The sequence below is a fragment of the Phalacrocorax carbo genome, chromosome 2 (assembly GCF_963921805.1).
Source record: "Phalacrocorax carbo chromosome 2, bPhaCar2.1, whole genome shotgun sequence".
Lineage (NCBI taxonomy): Eukaryota > Metazoa > Chordata > Aves > Suliformes > Phalacrocoracidae > Phalacrocorax > Phalacrocorax carbo.
Genome location: NC_087514.1, coordinates 163534954 through 163555126, shown reverse-complemented (window position 1 = coordinate 163555126; position 20173 = coordinate 163534954). Strand labels below are relative to the sequence as shown.

Sequence of the window (20173 nt, the reverse complement as noted above, 5' to 3'; positions counted from 1 at the left end):
GCCTACCTGTAGCTGACAGTACAAACATATCCCTGTACACACAAGATGAAAGGGTTTGCCAAAGGCCACGAGTCCAGAATGAGCTCAGATCTGACGCTGCCTATGCCTCAGAGGCTAAATGGGAGATCTTAATCTCACAAAGTTTAAAGAAGTTTGCCTATCTATCTGATCCAAACCAAACAAATTACATTACGCTGAATTAAATAAAATTAAAACAACTGAAATTCTGAGATGCTTTACTGCATATAGATAGTTTGATGTGAATGGGAAGCAAAGTGGGAGACAGATGTTCATTCATAGACTATTTAAACCTTTATGGTACCCCATTATGGCTCATATTCAGGTTGGTTTCCAAATCTAGCTCAAGTGCTAATTCCCCGAGATTTGTATTTGCGGTCAGTTTGGTATCTCGACACTACACACAGTAGGACTGAGCTTTTGTTGGAAATGGATTTTGGAAAGAGCAACTAGTTTATCAGGACTCACATGAGTTTGCATACTGAATAGGGAGAAGGTGCTATGGTAAATATCAGAAAGCAAAATTTCTTTATTAAGCTCTCATGAAATATTCACTCTCAAGAGAGAAGAATAATTCTAGAAAAAAATATTTATCTGCCTTTTTTCCAAGGCATTTTTTCCAATCTTCAGTTCAGTAACATGTTCCAATTTTGGTAAAGTGTTGCCAAAATATGTCACTTAAAGAATTCATTTCAGAATACAAACTGCTGTTTCAGTACCTCATGATACATCTCCACAGTACATCATTTCAGTACACACACTTTATTTAATCATGAAAAATGGTACCTATCACAGATAGGCACCATTTAAATTTCAAACCTAACAGCTCTTCTGTTTTCTTGTAACAATGAAGAAGAAACTGCAGACCTTATCTGTCTCTTTGGTGTAAATAATCCCTAGTGTATAAGTAGTTACAACGGTATAAATGTAAAGATACTAATACAGCTATCTCTCATCCATAAAGAAAAATGAGCCACATCAGCGTGAGTGACTGTTACACACCAATTGCACCCAGTACAAGGAATGTAGTAGTAGTATTATTCTGGTAACACAAAACCACAATCCTTACTGCAAATTTTATGACACAACAAGAACTTTGTATAGGTCAGGCTTTGTCTGAAAAGCCCGTATGGTTGCCAATCTGTTCAGTGCAAAATGTGACTTACTAATATCAGGTAAAGAAATTAAGATATATTTATTCAATGATATTCTGTGCCTGCACAGGAGTTTTGTAGGTGAAGAACTAGGCAGTACAGAAAAGGCATGTACAGTAACAGAAATCTGGGTTCAGCATCCTTCATCAGATGTTTTGAAACAATTGCAGGATATAGAGTGGATCCAGAAACAGACCTCAAGGGGACATTGAGGACTTCACTGCTTCATCTGTAACTTTGATTTAGTGGTGGAAACTCAGCCTGCTCTCAGAAGCTGTATGGTAAAGGCAGGGACAAGGAATTTACGTAAGTGTTGTTTATACTATAAAGAAAATATCTGAAGCACAAGGTGATTGAGGTGAAACTCTTCCAGCCTGTAAACCATGTCATTTTTCCTCATTGTAAACTGCACAACTCTTGTCCTATTTCCTGTATTGGTGGGAATAAGAATGTGCTAATTCAGTCATTTCCTTTTTGTCTTTACAAATAAAGTGCAGGTCAGGTCACTCACAAGATTGGTTCCGTGCCATTCCAGTCAATAACAGCTCCTTGCCACCTAGAAATGAAAGCAATCATTGTACATCCATCAGCTAATCAGGTAACTGGAAAGGTAACCCAACATCCCTCAACCACCCATCAGACTGAGACTGATTTCAGTCTCCTTACCCTTCCTCCAGCCTCTCCTGTCCAATAGAGAGTCCTCGTCAGCCGCTGATTCAGAACAAGTACTTTGGTTTTGCAAAGACTGTAGGGAATCCCCCAGCTGGGTCAAGAATTAATCCTATATAATCATAGTGCTCGGCCTCTCAGTTGTCAGAGCGCTTCCGAATGGTTCAGTCTCAGTCTGATGAAGACCTCAACCAAGACTCAATGAAATCAGGATGATGCGCTCCAGTGACCTCACTGGGTTGAAGTGAGTCAACTTTACAGTCAGAGTCATTCATTGCACCCTTGTCTGTGGCATTTCTCATGTTTGCAAGATCACGGTCCAGATCTATTGCTTTCCCAGTATCAAGAACTTAGATCTGGTTTGAAAAATCTGTCTCAGAGAGCATGTGCCCAGTAGTAAGACATTGGTGAGGGGGCGGAGACAACAATGAGTTGCCAGAGTGCCACATTCTTTCTGTCACCGAGGAAAGGATGTGTCAGCAGGGGTATGGCAGCTCAGTCCTTTCATTGAGCAAGTCAATTAAGTGTAAAACAAAACCAAAAGCTGAATTCATGCAGTATTCAGCGCAAAGTCTCAAAGGAAGTGACCATCTGAGGGCTGTTGTGAAATTTTTCCTTCTTTTTTTTATTTTGCTGGGAAAATAAATATTAAAAAATTGCAGAAAGATTGTCCTCATCCCCGGGCTTAGTAGGAATACACAACAGTGATGCCTCACATCTTAAGATAAAAGCAGAGTGTGCCCTAGCTGGGCATATTCAACCTAGTCTGGCATTTGCCAGTGTGGAGAGCTGTCTCTACCAGAGGCTCAGAATATCACCTTACCCCCAGAACAACCAAAAGCAAGTGGGAAGTACAATCACCACCTTCTGTCACCATTGGCTTTTCCTGGTAATATCATCAAATCATCCTTTATCTTTGTATACAACCTTCCCAAGGCACCACCTTCTATCTCACCAGGGTGATTAAAGCTTTGAGAGGGATCCGCAGAGATGCCACGGAGGCCAAAAGACACCAAAAGAAATCTGCTCTGAGACTAAACTGTACTATGTAAAAATACTAACACGTGCTGATACCATTTTTGCTGTTATGGCTTAAGGTATTGCTAATCGCTATGCAGTGAGGAGCTGGCCTGTTTCAAAACAGGCTTTCAGTAAAGAGCTTAAACAGAAGGTGATATTCTGAAGCAGGACTCAAGATAACGTTCATAACAAGCCTTATTTCCTGTGTTTATTTTCAAGCCATTTTTTGGAGCTGTTTGTAGACTGAAAATCAGGTTTTGGCTGTTTGCTCCTATCAAGACAGCTTCAAAACTTTTTCACATATTGAATCTGCACAAGAAAAGGTGTCAAATAGTGAGGAACCTCACTCACAGGTGCTGAACAATTCTAGTCTTTACAGACAGAAACCTAACTGTTCGGACAATGGAGTGTGATCATTTCCCCAAACTACCCAGCCACAAGGTAGTTCAAATGGAACCCAGATTCTAGCTGTTGATTCAATTATAATTTATCAGATGAGCAATATGAAAACTACATTTGACCCATCTGGTTCAACTACAACCTCACCCAAGGGTCGTGGAGTTAACGGGAACCCAAGAGGAACTGGTTCACGCCCTGAACAATGCTCGGTCTGGAATAACATTCACAGTATCTCCTGTACTAATCATTTGGTAGAGTTTTAGAGCACACCAATAACTCAGGGTGAAATGCCCATGCTCTCCTCTCCTCTTATCCACTAAATTTCCACCAGATGCCTCACTTTAAAGTCAAACAGATGAACTAATCTTTCATACAGCCCCAATAGCAAAGAGGAAAGCTGGTGCTAGAGGGTTAACAAAATATACCGCTGAATTCAGATTATAATATCAGATCAAAGTTTTATTTCCCTCAGGCAGAGCTAACAGATGTTATTTCTGCCAGTGGAGAGGGAGGCTGAGGATTGTGACTGTGATATGAGTATTTTTCAGGGAAGAATGGGATAAGATGTCTGCACGGCATCTCCCAGATGAGCCAGGGATGCACATTCCAGACATCTCTTGGTCAGAATCTGACTGCTTCTACAGATGTCTAGGGCTGAAAGCCACAACAAATGTACATGTACTTTCACTGACCCTTTTGGCTGGGAGCCTGCAGGTTAAAGCAATACCTGTTGGTGACCAGTCCTTCTAGCCATCTGAAGTGTCATCTGCTTTAAACTCAAATCCCATTCTGACATTTTACAGAATAGGGATTAAAAACACTAGCCTCCTCCTCCTGCAGAAGCAAAACAACCCTTCTCCTCTGATAGCAATAATAATAATAATAATGAAAAAACCTAAATACAGAAACAGCCTATTACATATGCAGTTTTCCCTTTGGGAGAGGATAAGAGAACAGACAGCAGACAGATGTTAGGCATATAACTCAATGTACTACAGGACAATGGTGTTCAGGTATTGGGGTAAAAAATGCGTAAGGCTTTTCGTGGATTAAGACAGAACTGAGTTACACGAATGAAAGGAAAAACCCCAATCAACATTTGGAAACAACAGTTAATCTTCTCAGTTCTGATTGTTCAGACTGTGAAATTCTTCACCGTGCCTGAGAAATTATCCTGGACTTTTTGATGAGAGAGGTTCAATAAGGATCTTCATCGTGAATGCTTGGTCAAAATAAGTAATGTCTCTTTAGTTGCTTGCTTGCTTCACTAAAAATCACTTTAGGAGTGTTTGCCATCATTGTACGATAGAAGAAAATTTCTTTTTTATCTCCTGATTTGTTAAAATATTGGTTAGTTTGGTTTGTTTTTACTTTTCCCTATATAGTGTTTCATAGTTGGAAGAAAAAGTTCTTAAAACAAAAAGGAAAAATATAACATGAAAAACCTTTAGCAGCAAGGCCATGGTTAAATAAATACACTCAAAGCAAATGGAGAATACTGAAAACAAGGAGCCAGACTGATCAGGGTAAATTGGACAGTCCTGAGAACGGTACAAACAAAATAAATTGACACTGGAATTTGCTCATAATTTACTTCTCCAGTAGATTAAAGCAGGGAATTTAAAATAAACAAACATCACCATTACAAAAACTGTGTAACTTTGATACGATGCCAGGAGTGGAATACGTTCTAAGAGCAACTTTAAGTAGTTGCATGCATTGTTCACCCCCACTGTGTGGGTTTCTGAGGCTACATATTATTTATTTTATTTTGTAGTCATGCTTATGTGCCACTGGAACAGAGGAATCAGTACAACCTCTATGTTCGGGGAGCCTGGACTATTGTCACTGCTGTCATGTTACAGGATGCCTCTTCTGCTTTCCTGTAACTCTAGATTGGCAGCCCGGCATGAACACGCTATTTGGCAGCCATTGTTCTGTTTGCTTGTGGTTTTTTTGGTGTTTTTTTACAGGACAAATTATGGCAAGGAGAGGAGGGAAATTACAAGAGAAATCTGAAGCTACTTGGCCTGCTGATTTAAGAAATGTTACGGTCTTTGACAATGAGGCTTTTACTTCTTGCTCCAAAGATAGTCAGCAGCTTTCAAAGTCCTGCTGATGAAGCTGATATAAAGCTGATTTTTCTACCCCGTTAAATTTCTCCATTTCACTTCTTTCATGTCTCACTAAACTGCAAATGTTCTCATTAAGTTCAGTATGACTTGGAAAAATTGCTTAAAAGTCCACCTAAATATCATATAGTTCTCAAAATGGCCATGAAAATCCTAAAAATGATGGGAACTAGCCTTGTATTTGAGGAAATAATATGACCTAAGAACTGTCAAGACTGACTTCACAAAACACGGTGTTTTGTAATCCACTGTGCTGCCCATCCACACATGGAAAGTTTGAGAAAACTGAGACCATTGAGCACAGGGCTTCATGCATCAGGAATGGTACCCAAGTCCTTCAGTGCAATTATATTATTCAGAAAAGACTGATGAAGATGGAATAAAGTTTTTCCTTTTCTCATTACAATTCTACAATAGGAATCAATCACTTTTGGGAATCTAAATTTATATCTATTGAAACCAACTTGTGCTCTCAAACGGAATTTAGCTCAGTCAGTTCTTGGTGATGTAATGAAGGTTCCTCTAAGAATGAAGTGAACGCCTTAGCCAGTTTGATGTTAACTACAATAACACACAATTACATTTGCACAGCCTGGCCTATTCAATAGATCCTTTCTGATTTTCAAGCAGCAATTTTGCAAGATGACTTGCTGCGATATTTTTTACCACAATCCAGCCCTACATATATTATTTATATTAACAACTGAATATATCTGTATGAAAAACTGTAGTTTCACTTACTTTGTCCTAATGCAGTGCTCAAGTGGAGGAGTGAGATCATTTTCTTTATCTTCAGCGCACATCTGAGTTGTGTCTGCAGAGACATATCAGACATTATTAGTAACTGGCATATACTTCCATTCATATAGAGTACGGCAGCAGCTTCTAGGAAACCCACCCATGGAAGTGACGGACAACCACTCACACTGTAAACCTCGTGGCCCACAAAAGACACGTATTTACTTTGGACTGAAATACCCTGGCAGGTGAGCACTGCTGGCACCTGGATACCATCTCATGCACTCGCTCACGCCGTCTGAACAGAGTGGCCACAGACAGGGCCAGGAATGCTCTAGAGCAGACACCTCAGGTATGGCTCTTTGCACATACCATGGACTTTAGAGCTGGCCTTAGAGTTGACAGTCAGGCACGCACTGCTTTGTCACCTCTTGAACCCTTTCAGCTAGTGGTCTACTGCCTGTTCCTGTGATGGGAGGCTAAAGGCTGGAAGGGGGTGACTGAACACAAACACTGTTGGGAATGATCCGCAGTATTAGTTGTTCTGGGCCAGAAACTTGCCCAGAATTGTACTGACTACTTAACAGTAAGGATGGTCATGGGACAGTGTTCAAACTTATGCCTTGACCCAGGTTAGTCGGCTAGTATAGAGATGGTTTCAAGGAAAAACATGGATTAGAAGGTGAAATAATATGCTGGAGGGCTGTCATGAGGTTTTTATTTTGCAATTGATATCATAATTACGAAGAAAGCAATTTTCATTCCTCAAATTCTAAGGACAGCGGTAGTCCTAGTCTTGAATAGGAAACCCCAAGTCTAGTCCAAACTGGGTTAAGATTCACCCTGGAAAAGATTTTCCCTTGACTGTTGAGAAAGCAACGCACAGATGGGAGAAGGTGATGTGTTGGATATAAGAGAGCTACCACAGATTGAGCATTCCTTCGGGACGGAGAGGCAATTGCACTGTTCTGGGGAAAACAGAGAGGTCAGTGTCTCAGACACTGGATCTGTCAACAGTGAAAGTAGTCACTGAACCTCCCAGAGAGAAAACATCCTGCGACCAGCTTGGATGTCAGTCTGCTCAGCTGTTTCCTGTTTTGGAGTAAAATATTTTAAGATTAAGGTTTTTTTTTCTTTTTCTTCTTTTCTGTCCATCATCCAGCCAATGAGTAGGTTGTGAGCAACAAACGATGCCAAGACAGGGTGTAGGATATGGGTCTGCTTCAGTGAGACTGATGTAGACAGGATGGGAGGCAATTGCTCTCACATTCACAGCTGCCAGTGTCAGATATATCTGGCTTCCTCAAGTCACAGCGAGAACCTGGCTCTCCCTTGCCTGTTGATCTTGTCGGTATAAATACATGCAGAAAACTCTGAATGACTGTAAGAGCTGGAGTAGTAGGAAACTGACAATATTTAAAATTACATAAAGTACTGGCAGTTTTCTCCTAGATCCTCGGGAACTTAGAGGTACACAGGAATTGTTTACATTTCAAAGGGCCTCTTTTATCCTAATATTGTAGCATCTATAACGGTTTGTTATAGTATTTGGACAGTCCAGTAGTATTTGGATCCCTTTAGGAATTCCTGATACTGATGTTCTGGATCTTCTCAGAGTAAGAAGCAACAACCACTGTCCTGACCTTAGCACTGGTAGCAGGATAGGCATATGGCACAGATGCCTTTCCCAGTCATTGCCAACTTGCTGAATTTTGTCATTTTTAGACTTGAGTTCTTCCAACCAGAAGGTCTGAATGGTTCTTCATACAAAGGAATAGGGGAAAAAAGTGTCGATAAAGGCGTACCTCACAGGAGCAGGCAAGGAACATTTGGCTAAGTTAAATAACTAACACACTGTGTTAAAGTGTTTCATATAATTCATTTCGGAGCAAAGCACATTGTTGTTACACTTTTCCATTGAGGGCCACAAAAATGATCCATCCAAGGGCTGGAGCCCCTCTGCTGCGAGGCCGGGCTGGGAGAGCTGGGGTTGTTCAGCCTGGGGAAGAGAAGCTGCGGGGAGACCTTATTGCGGCCTCCCAGTGCTTAAAGGGGGCTGTAGGAAGGGTGGGGGCGACCTCTTTAGCAAGGCCTGTTGCGACAGGACAAGGGGTGATGGTTTTAAACTAAAGGAGAGTAGATTTAGACTGGATATAAGGAAACATTTTTTTACAGTGAGGGTGGTGAAACCCTGGCCCAGGCTGCCCAGAGAGGTGGTCGATTCCCCATCCCTGGAAACATTCAAGGCCAGGTTGGACGGGGCTCTGAGCAACCTGATCTGGTTGAAGATGTCCCTGCTCACTGCAGGGGGGTTGGGCTGGATGGCCTCTAACGGTCCCTTCCAACCCAAGTCATCTGTGATTCTATGATTCTGTGGTCTCTTAGATCTTCACTTATATTCTAAGCTAAGGGTAGTGAGAAACTGAGTGCCGGCACAGTTACAAACTTGCTGTTCAGGAGATATGATGAGTACAGGTTCAGAAGAGTGAAATCTGAAGAGACAATCACTGAAAGAAGTACTGCCCATAATTTCAATGGCAACCTTAGGAAGTAATGTTTTATTAATCGCCTTTCCAGAAGACTTGCACACTGGAACAATCCAGTCTTAACTGTGGGAACAAATCTGTTCTGAGGAAAGTGTCATAATCAATATACCAGCTTTCCCTAGACACTGTCTCCAGCTTCTGAACCCCTGCTAATTTCACTGCTTGTGCTATCTTCTGTGGCATCTGCAAAGTGGCTGAGGATGGTATCCATGGCTCTGGAAGAATATTTTGAGAAATTCACTTATAGTCTTCTTAGGAATTATTCAGCTGCTTTTTGAAAGGATACTGGGATGAAGGCATGCATCGATGAGGTATAAGAATGATCTGTTAAAACAGAATGTACAAAAAGTCCTGTATATCACTTGGAGACAACATATTGTAAATGTTAACACAGATAGGCGTTAACTCTATATATTAGGAAGGAAGAGCAGTATCCCTCTGAGCACTGAGATCAGTGTTTATGATCTCAATCATATTCATTTTATTAATCTTAAGATATAAGAGATTAATGAGAGAGACGCACTTTTTCATACACGTACTTTCTGTGACACAAAACAAAAATCACAGAATCTCCACTTGGTCCCTAAACAGCTGAAAAAAAAATTACCAAAATGCAGAGGGTTATTAATTTAGATACACTGGCTTGTTTTCCTTCTCCACCTATCAGGAATTTCTACCCCAATGGAAAGGATTAAAGAACCTTCATCTATTTATGTCGAACTCACTAGCAGGCATTGCCTGCTTTTAGGACAGAACTTCATATTCCTTGTCTCCATTCTGGCAAATGGTTATCAGCAGGACAAGCAGGGTAAATTCTCAGTGTAAAGTGGCAATTGCTGTTACCCCAAAAATGTAATTCTACTCTCTGGCTTTTTTGCCTTTCTTGCCCAGTGTATTTTCTTCAAGATTTCATGAAATGTGACCTCGATTGTAACCTTCCTAATTATAAATGAGATTCCCATTTCAAGGAATTCACCTTCTTGCTAGTGAAAAGCAAATGACTTTGCTAACCAGCACCAGAGAGATGTGGCTGTGCAGCACCCAGGACCTCATGTTGTATCTCTAGGTAACACTGCCTAACCATCATAGCTTGGTGATATTTCCACAATGGAAATACCAGTGATACTTAGCATGCTGAAATTTCCACCCGGTACTGTGTTCATGGTTTGGATGCATGATTGATGTTAGCTTTTAGACGTAAAATAATTTCAGTTTTTCTCCAGACATAACAAAGGATTACCGTACAGCCAGAGCTAGGACAGTGTTTCCCTGGAATGACAAAATTATTTGCATTTTACAGCCTCTTGCAGAATTTCACAGATAACAAAAGATTTAGTAGGACACATCCCTAGAGGAGGCTATAACCGCAACAAAAACCTATCTACCTCTCAATGCAAGTTTAGTCTTTGAGGAGAACAGGTTGAACAGTAAAGAGAATAAAATTGTACAAACTCTGAGCAGTTTCCCACCCAGGGATCTCAGCGTGCTTGGTAGCTCTGGATTTTGGAAAGGTTCCTGATATATTAATAATGAAAAGACAGATAAGCACACCTCTTTTGGACTGTATGTTATATGGTACAACACAATAGAAAAAAAAAGTGCCTTGATCTCTCTAGTCCTATGCTGAACTATATCACCTCTGACACTTACAAAGAATCTTTTATCTGGGAAAGACCGTGTGGGAGCCAGTTGGCAACTCTAGTCCAGTAAAGATTAAGCATTTTTTTAAAGATAATATATAATGTGACCACTACAATAGAATGACAGGGATTTTAATTAAAATAAGAGGATAAATAACAGGCAGAAAGATGATTGAATTCACTACCAAATCTTGTGAGATGCGAAAGCCCCCAGCACTGCCGTACAAACAGCTTTGCCACATGGACTCAATTAGAACATACAACACCCATGTATAACTCACCCTGTACAAGAACCAGAAAGTAGGTGCAAGCAAAGAACACAGATAGCTTATTTTTAGAGTGGTCTGCAATAGAGTGACTTCTTAAGATTGAGAAGGAATTTGATTAGATAGTATAAATACATTGAAGGAAAGAAAACAAAAGGTAAGTAGGATATTATTAGCAAATAGGAATTTAGTGGTCAAGAATATCTCAATATGGCAATAAGTAGGAGCTTTCTAAGAATCAGAATACCTCTTGTCCAGATGCTTTCCAGTTGGACAAATATGTAATTTCTATAAAAGCAGCTGCATAATTTGGCATCATTTCCTGAAGGAATGAATGTAGCAAGTTGGAAGACCTTTTGCATGCTTGTGTTTCCAGGTATGCTTACAAGCAGGCAAGAGACTAGACTTTGTTAGCAGATTACTGCCATCTTCTGAAGGAGCTGGTTTTGGAGGCAAGGATTTCATGCTTCCTCACCCTCTATGCTCATTTTACTACAGGCATGTAGAGTTGAGTTACTGAGCCATACATACCAACAGTTAACCGTATTTCTTCTTCCTGGTTGGCCAAGCCATCGTAATAATATAGATCAAATCTCCGTTCTGTTTTCCAGTCACCTAATAAATCCTTCTCCAAACAAAAAAGCACACTGAAGTGGCTTTCACTGCATACCAACCAAATTGGGTATTTCGGGGTCTTCAAGTAACAACCAACCTAAAAGAAAAATATAAAACATTAGAACATCACAGGGGTCAGGGGGAGAAACAATTCATTGTGGAAAACATGAGATGTATAAGATCACTTATTTATTATACTCTACAAACATTAATGAAGGTTCATTATATAGTGCTGATGAAGCAGACCAGGCTATTTCTGGCAAATCATGGAACACATAAAGCAAGTATCTGGCCTGGAGCTATAGGCAGGTAATGAAATCCAGCTGTAGCATCCTTGCAGCAGAAAGATCATATCCCAGCTGATCAGAATCAAAAGGAACCCTGTCCTCTGCAACAGCTATAAAACTGCAGTGAGGTTAGGTCAGGAATTCTACATGAGATCAATGGGAGACTGTGATTTTATACAACAGTAGCTGGAAGCCAGACAAGAGACTTTGCTGGATCTCAGAGAGCATGAGACACCCCTATGTGGGCAACTAAACTGAGCCCAAAATCTTTTATTGGATTAAGAGTATAAAACATTTTAGCATCTTCTAGCTTCCCAGTCCAGATATGTAAAATATTTTTAGCTACAAGAAGAAAGTAATAACAAAAGCACCTGTTTGATTCATTATTCTTAAAAATTAAATATTCTCAGCTGAAAAAACCCCCCAATGATTTCTTTACCTTTCCTAAGCCTTTGCCCTCCTTTTGAAAGCTTGAAAGTATACTTATTTATAAATATCCTAAATATTCTGTATTAAATTGGATATAATTGATTTTCATACTCATTACTGATTTGAAGTATTATTTTGATATCTACTGGCTATTTAAAATGGGGGCTACTACAGCACTTCTTTGGATTTGTAAGTAATTGCTTTTATCTATATATGTATCCATTTATCAGTTTAATCAGTTTTTTCTGCTGCTTCACCCCATAGTCTTTAAAGTTCAAGTCCAGCACAGGACTGAGCCTAGTTTTATGTACATTTAGGTTCATAGCTATTATTTTGCATGGAATTTATGTTTTAGGGCAAAAATATATATGCCTTAATACCAGGGGGAGTGAATCTATGGTTTTGAAACTTAATATATGCTGATGTCAAATGAATCATGGAAGTTTTCTGCATCCCCTGGGGTCAGTGAGTATCCTGTAGTATTTTCTTCACCTAATATTAATGTGTTCTGAGACAGATACAGTGCTCCTATTGCACACTGCTGCTTTAGAGCAGCGCTATTGGTTAATGATTTTAGCCCCTTCGGTAGTAAATAAGAGTAAAAATAGTGATTAGATTGCTTAATGTAGCAAAGAAACCTTATTTCTTCCAGCTGGGATTTTAATATTCAGCTACAACAGGTGTTGGTTATTAGCTACAGTCCTGTCATTGAAAGCCGTGTTCTAAGTTCAAAATAATACTGTTTGTCCCCCGCTGAAGTGTTGTTTTTTGTATCTCTGATAAATTGCTCAGGGAAACAAAAAATAAAACTTTTTTTGCTTTCAGGGGAATGTTTCTAACTACAGCTCTGCTTATTATTCTTACAATCGACAGAATCACTACTGTGCAGCATGCTGTGTATAACCTTCTTTATTTTATCCCCAGGTTTATGTATCCTTTGTTAAACAAATGTTGCACTGCTGGTATACTACCAATCTGCAAAACAAGGAACAGCAGCCAGGTGTGCAAACATACGTGCATAGACATATAAGATCAATTCCTGTCTCTGTAATACAGACACATGGATCAAAGAAAATTTGCTAGTTCAGAGGTTCAGGAAGTTTTGAAGAGGTTTGCATGGTAATATGGAGAGTGATATAATCTACAGAAATCACCTCTGCCTATTGCTACCTTTACTGCTATGGGATTTGAATCATGCTTCAGCATGTGCAATGAGTGCTTGTGGAAACTGGAGGACTTTTAACATAAAAAGCCTCATACATCTTTTCTAGATATAGGCTCGCAGATACAGCTTCTACAGGACAGCCCTCAGTTCTTCACCTTGGACATGTGGCAGCAAATGTCATCCCATATAGTGCTAAAAGGCAGAAGACAACATATATGCTGTTGTAATTAAGAGTTGAAACGGCACCCTGAGTGGTAAGAAATAAGAAAAATAAGCTTTTATTATTAAGATTCAGAATTTGTACCTGAAGTGTTATTTGAGTACAAAATCAGCTACCTTCCCCCATGAGAATTTCTTCAGATGTTAGGTAACAAGTCTCTAGCTAATTAAGTAACCGTTCTCTGACTCATTACTTTGCTAATATCTATTTAAAACAGCCTTTTATACAACAGTTCTGCTTTTTACATAAATTCTTGGCTTAAAAGTACAGAAATTTTTTTACAAGCTTACAAAAATACTCGTAACGGGAGTTATCAAGATGGGAAATATGCAGTTGCAACAAAAGATGGCAAATTAGATGGATACAGATGAAAAGATTCAGTCTCACAAATGTGGATATTTTAGTATGCAGACAAATCAAAGCCATAAAAGAATGGCCAGTCTTCTCCTAAAAATGTGTTCTTCCTACATATTTCTGCTAAATAAACACCCAAGCTTCATCAAACAACCTTTGACAAAGCAAGATCAGAGAGACACAGAACTGTTTCAAAGCCCACGTCCACTCCAGTTCTTACTCCCATGAACAGTCCTATTGAAGTCAGGACAAACTGTTCAGATGAGTAAGGTCTGTAGGAACATTTTCCAACCATGTATAATTTGCAGTTACAGTGCTTGCAGAAGAAGGCGAGGGCATGAACTTTAAGACAATAAGGAGAGTGTAAAAACATTGCAGGTCAAATCCTCATCTCCCATTAAAAGGGAGGAGTCTTCATTTCAATTACATCTATTATACTAGTTGGGGATCAGCTGCTACCTTTAACATTAAATTGCATTCCAGGTGTTGGCTGGTCCCTACATGTGGGCTTCTCCCCAAAACTACTGGCCGCTCTTTCCCAATAACATCACCTTCCAAGGGCTTCTGGCCCTCTAGACGCCTCACTAGTGAGTTTTCTTTCCTTAAATATACTTATACAATCTAACCAAATTCCTTCTCCATCTTAAAACGCCACTCTACTGTAGTCCACTCTTACCTAAAGCATTTTCAGCCTATAAAGGACCTAAAGTTAGATGGGATAAATCCAGATCCAAATGCAGCTGTTTATTATCTAAAGAGACATGTGGAAAATATTTGACCTGTCAATTTCTGTTTTGCCTGTTTGTAAAGCATGCAGAACTCTTCTAAACATGAGGGGTTGTTATACTTATTGTCTTAAATAAAAACTCTGCGATTCTATTTTATTTGGAAGGACGTTGACAAGAAATCAATGACAATATCCCAGCAACAGTGACTAGCCTCTGGGAAAATAATTGTCCATGGATAAGTAGGAGGACAATAGTACTTCATTAAGGAAAATTTCAGTTTCAGGCTAGAAAGGGAGACGTAAAAACAAGGAATGAAGAACAGACTTTTGAAATGTCCAATGCCTTGTCAGCCCTGTTTCAGTTAAACTTCTACGTAACACGTGTTTTTGCCCACGGTGGTGCTCACAAATGTCTTACATAAACAGCAGGGTCCCTTGCTGAATGCATCTACGCGGCACAATATCTACTGCATACCCATTACTGAAAAATAAGTGGAAAATTAAAGCCAACCATCAGTTTCCATTTTGCACACACATATTTTTGTTGTTGGTTTCTTAAGCGAGGTGGTTAAAAACCTCTTTCCAAACTTTCCCCTCTGCAACCCCTCCAATGACCTGGCTTGAATCCAGTCCATCTGACGGAGAAAGGCGCCTGGTTAGCAGACATATTTCCCAGCGAAGAAGGTTATAGGAAGGACGTTCCACAGGTCAAATAAACAGGTGAGGTGCCAGAAGACAGAGCATATGTGCTGAATTTAATAATTCAAGTAGGTCTTATAGCACAGAGTGTGGTACTTTCATCAAAAGGACCAAAGATAATATTTCCCATCTGTGGAATTTGAATGAATAATTTCTGTTTATTTATGTTTCCCTCTCTTTTTGAAAAGAAATAGGAAAAATGAGCATATAACTTCTTTGTCAATGCCACGTTCTCTCTGTTTTCAGAAATGCAAAAACTAAAACACATCAGTCTCTGGAAATGCTGACAGCTGAGGCAGAGGCTTGGACACTGTCAAGAATCAGAGTAGGGTGAGTTTGGGAGGTCAGATGATAGGAGCTTTAACCACTATAGCAGGACAGGTTAAAAGCAGGAAAGAATCAGTGAAGACAAAGAAGAATCAGAGTCAAGGTTCAAAAGAGACAAGCAACCTCAAATACTTCCATTACTTCATGTACAACAGCCCATACCTAAAGTGGTTTCAAAAAGTATTTCAGAGGGATGGCCAAATTCATCAGCCAGTATCATACTAACTTCAGAATGAGATTCAGAAGGCCTGCACTCTCTTCCCAGTTCAGCCACTAGCTTACTGGATGACTTACTGGGATAAGCACTTTGACTTCTGTTCCTCTGTTACCCTCCCCATAAAATGGTAATGCTACTTGCCTCTCTCGCAGAGCACAGATCTATTCATAGGAGATGACACATAAATGCTGGATATTATTATTGTTGATAAGAATAGTAACATCAATAATACTAGTAGTATCTTTTAAATTCTTCAGATGAGAATGTGGATTATTTTCCTCTTTTGTCCTTGTTAGTCTCTTACATGATCTGGTGTAAACACAACGAGCATCTGTTTCCATCTGTTTCTTTTAACACCACAATAAGTTTTGAAAAGAGCATTTCATCATTCAAATTATTTTCACCTGCAAATTCAATATGGCATTTAGGCCAAAGACTCTGACTGAAATGCACGGACTTTCTCACTCACAGCTGCTGTGGTTGGTCCTGGCCATGTCTGTGCCTCACCTCTTTCTCTGAGGTCTCGTCCCTGCTGCAGAAACGACTCAGCTTCCATGAGACTCCTGCTGAACTGCTGCGCGCGGCAGCCTAGCAAACAGAGCAAAACCTGCACTCAATTTTGTGGGCTGACTGGCTTTTGGAAATGTTTCCATTGCTTTAAAACCTCTAAAGAAATCCCCGGAAACCAGGAATATCAAATTAGGCTTCTTAGTTAAATGTGTAAGATCAGATGGAATTAATATAGCATATGTATGGGCTTAGCACAAAGAAAAGAAATCCAAAGATGTGTAACTTGTCTAAGGAAAAGTAAAAGAATTGGACTTTTAGCTTTTTCACATTAAAATATGGAATCTCACTATGAAACTAAATGCTTACATATGAAGTAGGTTGAATGAATCCATCTGTAATGGTGAAACAATTTGCAACAAGTGATTACACCACAAAAAATATTCTGATTTTAGTGATACGTTAGGACTTAGAGTGATAATTAGACATTAACAATTACAGACAAATTACACGAAGCACACATTTTTCCAAGCAGCAAAGATAACACGTTGGCATGATCCACTGAAAGAGATTACTGGATCAGCAACAGAGGGGTTCTCCAGGCAATCACTGGGGAAAAAGGGACTGTTCATTTTGTTTTGATTTGCTACTGTTGAAGTTTGACAGAAGGATTAATCCAGTTCTCAGGCCCTTATGATATTTTCAGCTCAGAAGACACGCCAAGGAAATCGTGGATTACATACAAATACTGCATGTATTAGACAAGGGAGATAAGATGGTTATGTGGATTTACTGCATCTAGTCTGGAATCTTGCATTTCTCTTCTGAAATGCATTGGTAAGTTGGAAGAAGTCTAGCATAGAGGAATAAAAATAAGCTTTGGACAGGATGTGCTAATGAAAAAGGGAGGACGTGTTACATCAGCTTGAAAATGTCTAGTGGATGGGAATGAATTGTTCAGGGCGCAGGCTGGATTAGAAGTAAGGATGATAATCAGAGGAAACGAAGTAAGTGAACAGTCAGATTTAATATTAGTACATCCAAAGCACAAGCTGTGTAGTAGACATTAAAATCTCCATGTTTGCAGGTACCTGCAAATCTGTGTTTGCACGTCCTCATATTTTAAAGCAGAGATGTGTGAGAAAAAGGTAAGATCACAGTCCTGTGCACTACAGTCAACTAATAAATGGCCATCTGAACAGAAAGGCAGGAACTTCATGGATACAGATTTTTAAAAGAAAGCCTCCTATATAACAGGACATAAAAATAACCTGAATTATTCCCTGAGAGATTGGCTGGATATGACCTAAAGGGAGTTTTCCAACTCTAATGTCTATGATTCACCATATATCACGCTCAGGATTTCCTTACTCCTGGAAACACACACACAGAAAAAAAAATTAAAAAAACAAACAAAAAAATACCCACAACCAAAAATTACAGCCCTTTTCCATTACCGGTTTCAGTTACCATCCTTGTAGCCACAATGTAATTGGATGCTGAACCCACTTACTGAAACACTGAGAGGAAGAAAAGAGTTGGTTTGAAAGACTTACAGGCAAATGCTATTCTCAGTTCCACTACTGCACACTATCAGTGACATTTACTTTTTCTAAATTGTTCTAAACTTATACCTTTGTAACAGAAAGCGGCATCTGGCCCCTCATGCTGAAACCACGGTGGAGGCTCCCAGACTTGAGGAATCTGGCTTTTGTCAGATCTCCCCAGATCTCAGCCTCCCCAGAATGTGACTTTTGTCCTAGTCCTAAGGCATGCACTGCAGCGTGTGCTGAGACGTACAAACTGAAATGTGGAGCACTCGCAGATGTTCTTAATAAAAAGCAAGACAATTTGCATCAGATGCCCAACTAGTGTAGACTGAAAAAAAAAAAAGAGGAAACTACGTCTACTGGAGTTTCTGTAACTGATTAAGAGTCACTGCCTTGGAAAAGAGATCACTGCTCGTGAGTCCAGCTCCCATGCAAGAGCACAGTAGTAGAAAAACAGAACCCCCTCCGCCGTATAATTTACAGGATAAGTGGAAGACAGTGGCTGATTCTCTGGGTAACTTTTTACTTTATTTTTAGAGGACAGATGGGAAAGAAACAGCTCTTACCTGCACTGACCTCACTTACCACTTTGCTACTTGGAAGTCATTTTACTCACTAGAGAATGGAAAAACTGCTACAGTGGTGCATAACCATTTTTTTATTTTCTAAATGTTACATAGTTTAGAGAAAAGGACAAGGAGCTTGAACTAGACACAGAAGCTAATTTATTTTTAGTCCAGTTTGTTCTAAATTAATCTGATTTGGACACACTGATATGCTGTCTTGATCGAATTTAAGCCTTTTCATAGTCTTGTAAAAAATGTAAAGGATTGCGTTAATTAAAAATATCAAAAATTATAATTTGTCAGTAGTAGGAAAATGTAACTGACTTTACCCATATGGGAAACAGTTAAAATCAAGCTTTGTTTTCAGTCACACATTTGTATTAGATCAGCACAAACAAATTCTTTGTTAATCCCTTTCAAATTTTTATAGAGGCGCCGACTGCAAATCCAGATGGGACCGTTACAATTATCTAATCTGGCATCTAACGCAAGCAAGAGAATCTCAGATAATGCCCTTGCATCAAACACAAGATTGTCTCTTTAAGACAGAACATATCTTCAGGAAAGATGTCCGTCTTGATGACAATGTCTGTTGATGGAGAACCACTGAAACCCTTATACAAGTATTTCCAGAGGTAAATTAATTGATGTCACTTTGAAATTTGTAATCCGTCTTTTAATTTTCATTACGACTACAATTAAAATACTAATTTCAAAGACATGTTAAAGGGAACATTCCCATTATATTAACAGCCATTTTAATTGTCTATTATTTTCTTTACTGTTAATACAATATGACCACCATTATAGCATGGAGTGGAGGATTCAATCAATCTGGCTCCCCATCACATAGGAATTGCAGAAAACTGAATATTTAGAGTGAGTTTCAGCTCAGATTCAGTTGCTTATATACACGTGACTGAGATACAGGTGTCCACATGTGAGCTGGGTCTCTCAGCTCCACTATGATCAGTGGAGATCTAGTGAATACAGCCAGGGGAACAATTACGTTTAGTCAGCTGAACAGCTTTTAACTCCACGTGACTATACAGTTCACGTATACAGATCTCTAGAGTAGCCACGTAGGTAGAAGTGTGTTAGTTTGTAAGCTGACTCCTGCTTCAGGAGATCAGTTAGAAAATGACACAGGCATGTAAGATTTGAGATGCTGTAGACTATCCAAGTCATTTACCAAGGGGTGGCAGCTGTGACACAGAACCACACCCAGAAGGGAGACCATGTTCTGCCTTGGGGCATCTAGAACAATGCTAGATGCCTCTGAGTGAGCAACCGAATCAACACCATAATTTCTTAGTTGTTATACTCATTCCAAGAGTATTTTAAATTTGTTTCCTTTTTAATTAAAATCAGAAGAATGGGAACCTTACCTGGCAAACATCATAGTGCTCGAAGAGAGACAGCAAACCAATGTCACTGCGGCTTGTGATACCTTTCAAAATTGTGATATTGCCATTTCCAGAGTCTAGCTCTATCACATCGTTGAAAACATTGGACACAGCTTTGCCAGTCAAGAGCAAGTTCACCAATTCCTGTTTGTGACATGTTGAAAAAGAAAACAAAAATCGTACTAGTTAAGAACAGTTTCGTCTCTACCAGACATCAGTACAAGATTGATTCAGGACTGATAAAATTACACATACACCAGACACTTAATTTCTGTGGTGGCTTTAAGTTTAGGGTTGGGATTAGGATTGCTTGTAAATTTTTTTCCAGATATTTTGGGCAAAGTCTACTCCCAAAGTACAATGAGGAAATATTAGCAGAGTTTTCAATGTTCATCTTTCCAGAAGCAAACTGCTGGTAATCAATTTACTCCTACATCCAATTCTCAACCTTCTCATATTAATGTTGGGGTTTTTTTTTAAATTGAAAGATTTTGGTGTCCCTTGTTCTCTACAATGAAAGCT

The 20173-nt window shown here is 39.4% G+C and overlaps 1 protein-coding gene across 2 annotated transcripts in view; it reads right to left on the bottom strand.

Annotated features, from left to right (window-relative positions):
• Positions 1-1194: 1194 nt before the first annotated feature.
• Positions 1195-20173, bottom strand: part of MINDY4 (MINDY lysine 48 deubiquitinase 4) — a 75736-nt gene continuing 56757 nt past the window's right edge. Inside the window, exons 15-18 of one of the 2 annotated variants that reach the window (XM_009508492.2) lie at positions 19634-19795; positions 11114-11294; positions 6134-6206; positions 1195-1728 (exon numbers count right to left, since the gene is read on the bottom strand). In XM_009508492.2, the coding sequence (XP_009506787.2) occupies positions 1680-1728; positions 6134-6206; positions 11114-11294; positions 19634-19795 (465 nt within the window). In that variant the 3' untranslated portion in view covers positions 1195-1679. The remainder of the gene's footprint in view (positions 1729-6133; positions 6207-11113; positions 11295-19633; positions 19796-20173) is intronic. The other variant, XM_064445136.1, reaches the window with a different exon arrangement.